Consider the following 9,028-nt stretch of genomic DNA (forward strand, 5'->3'; position numbering starts at 1 on the left):
TCATCATTATGTAGCAATTCACAGCGATGCTTATGTTTAAGTGTTGCTAGAAATAAGAGAAAAAAAGGAACACTTCTTAATAAGAAAAATTACTTATCTTTGAGAGGATTGGATGCTTTTTCTGGTGCTTTAACGTCACTTGTGACGTCAGTTGATAGAAGAAGTATTTCTTAATTAGTTTCAGTGCATATACTCTTCGAGATACATATCATATTCAAAAGAATCGTGAACTTGTATATGTCAGATGAACCTAAATTATTGCCTGAAGGCCCTTCGGAGCTTAATGGGATCTTATATCTATTCGTAGCAATGAGAAAAGCAATTTTAGATACACTTATAAACATTCTTTATTGATGTTATCCGAGACTCCAACTTTTTAACGTTTCGTATACGTTTAAGGGTCGAATCCTTCAAACGTTTAGAAACATGGCGATAGCCTAGCGTGTACTAGGAAGAGCTGAGTGGAGGTCTCAGTGTGATAACCGATATCTAATTAAACAACTTGTCTTGAGTTTCTGTTTCGTTCAGAACGAACATGTTGGCACTTTGTACAACCTTTACTTTTAATTTCATGAAATTCGAAGGCTCAATCAACTCCAACAGGCTTAGTTAGGCTTAACAAGTAATGTTGTAGGTGTTAATTTTTTGTATTATCATTATATGATACTGTCATATGGTTCATTTCAAACATCCCTGTCACAATTTATAAAACTTGCTTGTTTGTTTAGTATTAGTCCCTGCTATTTTAGTAAAAATAACTGCAGTGTCCGAAAGATTAAATCTGTCATACTTAAAACTTGACGTCAGAATATAAATCACACTTAGAATTCTCACACTTCGTCGTGAATTTATTGCTCCATATCTTATTATGATAGCATGAAAAACTGTGTCCCTTTAAAAGGAAAACGCGCTCAACTTGCAATCTGAGGATCGCGGGTTCGAATCCCCGTTCCACCAAACATGCTCGCCCTTTTAGCCGTGGAAGTGATATAATGTGACTGTCAATCCCACTATTCGTTGGTAAAAGAATAGCCCAAGAGTTGGCAGTGGGTGGTGATGACTAGCTGCCTTCCCTCTAGTCTTACACTGCTAAATTATGGACGGCTAGCGCAGATAGCCCTCGTGTAACTTTGTGCGAAAATTCAAAACAAGCGATCCTGGTTCAAATCCTGTTTACGAGAAACAAAACTAAAAACCGAGAATTGTCGTTTCCGAGGTTGAAATGATGTCATTCAACAACTTCACCCATTTATCTCCTATGAAATGATGCCATGCAACAACTCCACCCTTTTGTCTCTTATTAAATGATGCTATGCAACAACTCCACCCCTTTGTCTCTTATGAAATGATGCCATGCAACAACTCCACCCCTTTGTCTCCTTTGAAATGATGCCATGCAACAACTCCACCCCTTTGTCTCCTATGAGATGACGCCATGCAACAACTCCATCCCTTTGTCTCCTATGAGATGACGCCATACAACAACTCCATCCCATTGTCTCCTATGAAATGATGCCATGCAACAACTCCACCCCATTGTTTCCTATGAAATGATGGAATGCAACAACTCCACCCCTTTGTCTCCTATGAGATGGTGATGCCATGCAACAACTCTGCTGCTGAATACAATTTTTATCTATTGAACCAAAAATGCAACAACTTAATATTGGTTTTCCCCCAATTTTTTGCCGAACGCGGATAAATCTTTAAAATAGTTTGGGATTTTTTTTATGATTTTTTCTAAAAGATTGATATAAATTTCAGACATGTTATGTTCCAGTATAGAACGTCCAAATACGTTCTGTCCCAGTATAAAGTACAGACATATTATGTGACAGAATAGGATGTCCAAATACGTTCTGTCGAAGTATAAAGTACAGACATATTATGTGACAGAATAGGATGTCCAAATACGTTCTGTCCAAGTATAAAGTATAAACATATTATGTGACAGAATAGGATGTCCAAATACGTTCTGTCCAAGTATAAAGTACAGACATATTATGTGACAGAATAGGATGTCCAAATACGTTCTGTCCTGGTATAGAGAGTAAAGTCCAGACATCAAGATCAATCGGTTCTGGTATAGAAATTAAATTTCATATTATAACTTTACTCTCCTTAACTCTCCTGTTGCTAAAATGTCAAAGAAAAGGATATGGCCAACATGACTTAGGTACGCTTCTCTTGATTGTTTTAGGTAATATATCTGTAATTTGTGTAGAAAAGAAACAGCTTAACGATATTTTTATCTGCTCAAGTACATGATAATCGGATCTATTGTGTCCTTCTATATTTATTAATTACTTATTATAAAGTTTTAGTCCAAAATGCTAAGTTTGTAAAACAATGGATCTAGTGCAAAATATAAAATTTTATATCTTTAGAGTCCCAGTTGTTTAAATAAGTTCTTCTAAATATTTCTAACTAAATGTACCTATTATATGAAAAAGCTAATATATTCTTTATCAACAGTATTGTTTCTTCTAGAAATAACTTATTGTACAAAATATAGATCATTGGTGGATAAATATTAAAACGACAACTCGTGATGAGCGCCAGTCATGGTTTCCACTCGCTTGTAGTTACAGGATGTAACATTCGAACACTGTTAACCACGTACAAAAATTGTACAGGTTTATAAGTAGATATTAGCTGTTGAAACTTGTTTGTTTTTCTGGATACGCTTTATACTTATCTTGTGGTGTGTGAAAACACAAATCTTTAAAACGTTTCGTAATGAAATATAGGAAAAACCCTTCAATCAAAATACAATTAAAATAGGCTTATCGTACGTATTAGCGACGTTTATTTTGACCATTAAAATTATTAATTTCGGCAAGTTTTGAAACTTTCCGAATCTTTCTGGAAAGTAATCGCATTGGAAAGATCCTATAGAATAAATTAATGAAACACGAATTTTGTGTTTTTTCTAGATGCGTTTGAAATTGCTTAGAGATACGTTTACGAAAATACGTTTTCTTTTGAAATGATACACTACATGACTATAGTGAATGAAAATGAATACTAATAGTAATTTATTTATTATTCTAGAACACTTACATGAGGTTAAAATTTAAAGCTCTTTATTTCACAACTGAGTTTACAGTAGCTTCAGGTATGTATTTTTTTTCATGCAATAGGTAATGTAAAGTATATCAATTGATGAAGGAAGAATTTCAGAACATGATTGCTTTAGATGGAACCAGGATCCTTAGTAGCCTGAAAGAAATAAAGATATCAATACATGTGAATAAAATTAAGTAAATTAATAAAGTACAAGTGACTCATGAAGTTCATGATTTTCAAAATTATAAACTACATAATACGTCTTAATTATTGGCATGCATGAACTTTTAATAAATTTACACACACCCACACACCCACATATATATACATATATACATATATTTGTTTCGGCTTGTATCAGTCTAATGTTTACTAAATATCTGTATAACTTTAATTACACACACGAACATATATACATATATTTGTTTCGGCTTGTATCAGTCTAATGTTTACTAAATATCTGTATATTTAATTACACACACGTACATATATACATATATTTGTTTCGGCTCCTATCAGTCTAATGTTTACTAAATATCTGTATAACTTTAATTACACACACGTACATACCACTGTGAGCTTGTGTTGAATATAAAGTAGGATTTAAACATGGTTTATTTCATTTTACTAGAATTAACGAAATATTTTGTTACACAAGAATTATAACCCTCTAGTTTTTGCATTTGTTACTTAACATATGCTAAGTGATGTAATATAGTTCATACAAGATGTTGTATGGCACACGAACTTCATTCTGTAAAAACTGCTAGCAGTTGGGGTATCCAAATGATGCTCAAGAGTAGTGTTCATAGAAGCTTTTTTTATAGTTACTCATACTTAAGACTATCAATAATTAAAATTATTACTGTAGAACATCAGCTGAAAGTTATTAGAATAATTATACAATCTTGTATTAGAGTTTATTCAGGCCTATTTGTCAGCGTACATAAACTTCAACGAATTTTCGACAGACAGTTGAAAAATGGACTACCTGCAGTTATTGCTGTTGCTCTTGTCTGTTTATCACAAAGCTCCCCAATGGACTACCTGCAGTTTTTGTTGTTGCTCTTGTCTGTTTATCACAAAGCTCCCCAATGGACTACCTGCAGTTTTTGTTGTTGCTCTTGTCTGTTTATCACAAAGCTCCCCAATGGACTACCTGCAGTTTTTGCTGTTGCTCTTGTCTGTTTATCACAAAGCTCCCCAATGGACTACCTGCAGTTTTTGTTGTTGCTCTTGTCTGTTTATCACAAAGCTCCCCAATGGACTACCTGCAGTTATTGCTGTTGCTCTTGTCTGTTTATCACAAAGCTCCCCAATGGACTACCTGCAGTTTTTGTTGTTGCTCTTGTCTGTTTATCACAAAGCTCCCCAATGGACTACCTGCAGTTTTTGTTGTTGCTCTTGTCTGTTTATCACAAAGCTCCCCAATGGACTATCTGCATCAGAATAAACCCCGGATTTTACTGTTGTTATTCCAGAAACTTACCGTTAACCCACCGAGGTACCCCTTCAGGTATGTTCCAGCATTGTTAGTAACTATAATACTTGGCAAAACGGTAAAGCCTAAACGTTTCACGATGAATATTTTTATCTGTAAATGATATGCATTTACATTCCATGTAATAAACTTCAATGACGATATGAAAAAGTAGACATACATTTTAAACTGTTCATTTATATATTCCTTACATACAGCTTGAGCTAAAGGACAGATGATTTGCGGGGCTGATCATCAAGATGGCTGACAACGAATGAAGGTAGAAGGAGCTATGTACAACGTTTTAAAACACTTAGCGAGTTCATTGTGGCCTAGTGGTTATCGTTACAACTTGTGGATCTTCAGGTCCTAAGTTAGGGTCCCGTTGCTTTAGCAGCTACACAAATCTTGCTCACAAACTAATATTGAAGAAATATTTACTAATCTTTTCTAATATTTTACTGACTGGAGTGTTTCTCTAATGAAATAATACTGACGAAATATTTTTATTTTATGATCTTAAATAAGATATGTAAGGGAGATTATGACATAAAATTATGAGGTAGCAAAATACCCTAGTAACGAAAAGACCGCTAGCGAAATGTTCAGTAGCGAACTGTCCGGCCATCGTCTTATCTCTAATCCATCAGTGTTGAACATTAGGGACGGCTAGAGCAGATAGACTTTGTGTAGCTTTGCGTAAGTATCCGAAACAAACATTGCTGTATCTATAATATTAGATTCTCGTTATTTTATTATTGTGTTGGGTAATTTAATATGTGCATAATTTACCACAAATAACTGCCATGACACAACATATAAAATCTGCATCTGAGAAGGGAATTCATCCAGCCTGACCTATCCAAGAGGCAAGTTTAAATGACTGCTTGTTTCTATTTGCATCCTTTCAGTTTTAAATTACAGTACTAGAAACTCTTGTTACGATATAGAAATTGAATAATAAAGCTCGGAACTTAATAGAGAGTTCTGCATTGCTGAGAAGAATGTATTTATCAACTATGAACTTGAAAGTCATGGTTGATCAAAACATTTTGTTTTGAATATGGTTGATTACTTAGTTAACGTTTCTTGCATCATAAGTAAAACTTTACAAAATTTTCAAGTCCAAAGCTTACAGTACTCTAACTATTTCTACTTACATGGAGAAAAGTAAACCTCAGCACTTAGAACGTCTGTTACCATCGCTTATGACCACCTCCACTACCAGAGCCACTGCCGCTACCAGAGCCAACTCCAAAACCTCGACCACCACCTTTTCCTGACCCACTACCGAATCCTACTCCACTTCCAAACCCACTGCCTTGACCTCTTCCACTTCCAGAACCTTTTCCAGAACCACTTCCAAATCCAGTACCAAACCCAGTTCCACGACCTCCTCCACTTCCCGAACCACTTCCGAGACCTCTTCCAGTGCCATAACCACTACCACTTCCTAGCCTACCGCTGCCGCCTCTTCCACTTCCAGAACCACTTCCGAAACCTCTTCCTACGCCAAAACCACTTCCTAGTCCGCCACTACCTCGGCTTAGTCCACCTTTACTTCCATGTGCCCCATAGCCATCATAACCTCCGTAACCTTCTTGACTTACATCGTCTCTTCCGCTGTTTCCGTCCCTTGCGTAGCCTCCTACAGAAACGACTTTTTTACTTTCATAAGTGTAGACTGTAGTAACCAAAAGCAGAACTGCTACCTGGAGTAACGAATAAAACATCAAACTTCAGTTCTCTTAGAGTTTTATCACAATCAAACAACTTCTCGTGTTTTTTTCGAGGAAAGTTTCTCGAACTAAATGTTTTTACTTTCATGTATATTTGTTAACATTTAAAGGTTTTAAAGAATACAGATTTTCCTAAAATATCTTAACATATTCTTTTTTTATCGTGAAATGTTATAACATATATTGGCTAAAAATGTATATAAATAAAACATATTCCGCTCTGATCTATATCAGACTATCTTGACCTTAATGTTATTAGAATCACAGCCGCCAACACCGTTACCAACAAGGATAACCTGAGTGAATTTTGTCAATATTAGTGTTATATGACTTCAGTGCTACTCTAATGAGAACTGGTAATTGTTTTATTTCACTCAGTTATCTTATGATCAGGAGCTATTGTTAGTCTAAAGAGAATTGCCGTTTGTGAAATTAAAATGGCGCCATTTAATAACTCCAACCCTTTCTTACTATTGGGTTTTACCAAAGTTAGGTGATATAATTAACTCATAGATTCGTCTACGCAACACTTACCACTGTCCTCATGTTTAGATTGTGTCAAGGCAAGTATGATTGACTTCTGCTGTAAATTAGTTGACAATGTTAAAGGTATTCTGGATGTGTTCGTATTTATACAGTTGGGGTGATATAACGTAATCATACAGAAGCTCATATCTGTGAGTAATAAAACAACCGTGACCCAGATTTCTACCTAATACGTTTTTTATCGAACAAAAGATTTAATGTTTTAAAATCGGTTTTCCCCGGATAGTTTGGCAAGGAACGATAAATCACATTTTTAATTTCTTAAAGATCATTTGGGAGTGTTCTAATGAATTTTCTCTAAAAGATTGATGTAAATTGATTCTGCAAAATAACTGACGTGGATTTAGTATTTAGTTTTAGTTATTTATATTTTTCTTGTGAATAGAAACCTAGTTAACATGTTGTTTTAAAATTCACACTACTAACATACATCGCAAAAAGAACCTTATAAAAAGTAGTCCAAGGTTTTATAAGCAAACCTCTGATTTGAAGAATAATGACTGTAACGAAAGTCTGACATCATGCCAGATGATAACATTTCAATTCATCATTTCCACAAACATAGTGTTTTAAAAAAGTCCAAATTACATCAAGCTGCATGTTTCTTTTATTAATATTGGTGATAATATCTCTGTGTCGTGGAAAACGTTGGTGAAGATATCTTAAATTATGTAGAGTAAGAAAAAATTTCTCTACAATATGTGTAATAAAATAATGATTCAAGATCAGGTTTTGTAATACTACTAACCTTAAATCGGTTATCTTTTTATATCTCAAAGAAAAATTCAAGATTAAGTAAATGTCAGTGAATTAATGGTTGAAAAGCTTCTTCTTCTGAAACAAAATCGCGAAAAACTTGGGGTTTTCCCAGCGTTTCTTGGCCAAGTTTTACGAATTAGCAAGAATGCCAGTGTTGAGTTAATTCGTAAAGTTGGAGGAAGGGGTTGCTTTAAATAAAATTTTAAAAATGCGCATACAACTTGTAAATGTTGTTTTGTATCAAAAGCTTGGAATATTACAACTTGTAAATGTTGTTTTGCATCAAAAGTTTGGAATATTACAACTTGTAATTGTTGTTTTGTATCAAAAGCTTGGAATATTACAACTTGTAAATGTTGTTTTGTATCAAAAGCTTGGAATATTACAACTTGTAAATGTTGTTTTGTATCAAAAGCTTGAAATATTACAACTTATAAATGTTGTTCTGCATCAAAAGCTTGGAATATTACAACTTGTAAATATTGTTTTGTATCAAACGCTTGGAATATTACAACTTGTAAATGTTGTTTTGTATCAAACGTTTGGAATATTACAACTTGTAAATGTTGTTTTGTATCAAAAAATTGGAAATTCATAGATAACTTACATTTCTCTTTCGTCTTTTTATATCTTAAAAATGGTTCTTATTTTGAATTTACAAAAAGACATATTATTTCCATCATAAAAATATACTAATTAATGCATTCTTTTCTTCCAACAAGCGGGCCGTGTGACCAATCTCTTTTTACCCGACAATCACAATCTTTATTGTTATCTGCAGCCTGTATACTTTGCAAAAATATTTGACGAAAAACACTGTCATTCCGGCTCGAAACAAGAAACGTTTGCCTATTCAAACAAATGATTCAGAACCTGTAACAAGTGGCTTTGGATCATAGACATCGTATACTAATAACCTAGACTGCGCGAAGTATTAAGACATATGTGACACCGTTGTCAACTAACACTTAAATTTCTTTTATAATTTCTCACTTACAGTACTGCCAAAGAACCTGACATCCAGAGCAAACGCATACTGTTAAGTATAGTACAAGTAACGACAGTAATTTCAATAGTAGAATTTTAGGAATACTTATTCAAATATTTAACAGCATCCTTTGAACAAAAATATATAGTGTTTCATTAACTATTAGAGCAATACACGTTTATTAATAGTTCCTTTTTACATCATAAATGTTTTAGTAAATTACTGTTGTTTTGTGTCTGTTATTTACGACAGTTTCATTAAAAATCAAAACATTATGTAATAAATAGTAAGCAAATTTTAAGGACAGAAGATCTTATTTCAGTAATTTTGAGGGTAATACATGTTCGTTACGTCGAAACATGTACAGTCGTCAACTTTTTGAAGGCCATAGATAGGCCTAAATAAAATGTTTTTAATATTATTTATGATTTTAACTTTATACACAAG

The 9,028-nt window shown here is 33.8% G+C and overlaps 1 protein-coding gene across 1 annotated transcript; it reads right to left on the minus strand.

The window, feature by feature from the left end:
* Positions 1–5,745: 5,745 nt before the first annotated feature.
* LOC106472408 (glycine-rich cell wall structural protein 2-like) lies at positions 5,746–6,834 on the minus strand. Its single transcript, XM_022400986.1, has 2 exons — positions 6,823–6,834; positions 5,746–6,261 (listed from the first exon to the last, which is right to left on the minus strand). The coding sequence occupies exons 1-2, from the start codon at positions 6,832–6,834 to the stop codon at positions 5,746–5,748; spliced, it is 528 nt and encodes a 175-aa protein (XP_022256694.1).
* Positions 6,835–9,028: the final 2,194 nt, after the last annotated feature.

Source organism: Limulus polyphemus, unplaced genomic scaffold (assembly GCF_000517525.1).
Source record: "Limulus polyphemus unplaced genomic scaffold, Limulus_polyphemus-2.1.2 Scaffold5305, whole genome shotgun sequence".
Classification (NCBI taxonomy): Eukaryota; Metazoa; Arthropoda; class Merostomata; order Xiphosura; family Limulidae; genus Limulus; species Limulus polyphemus.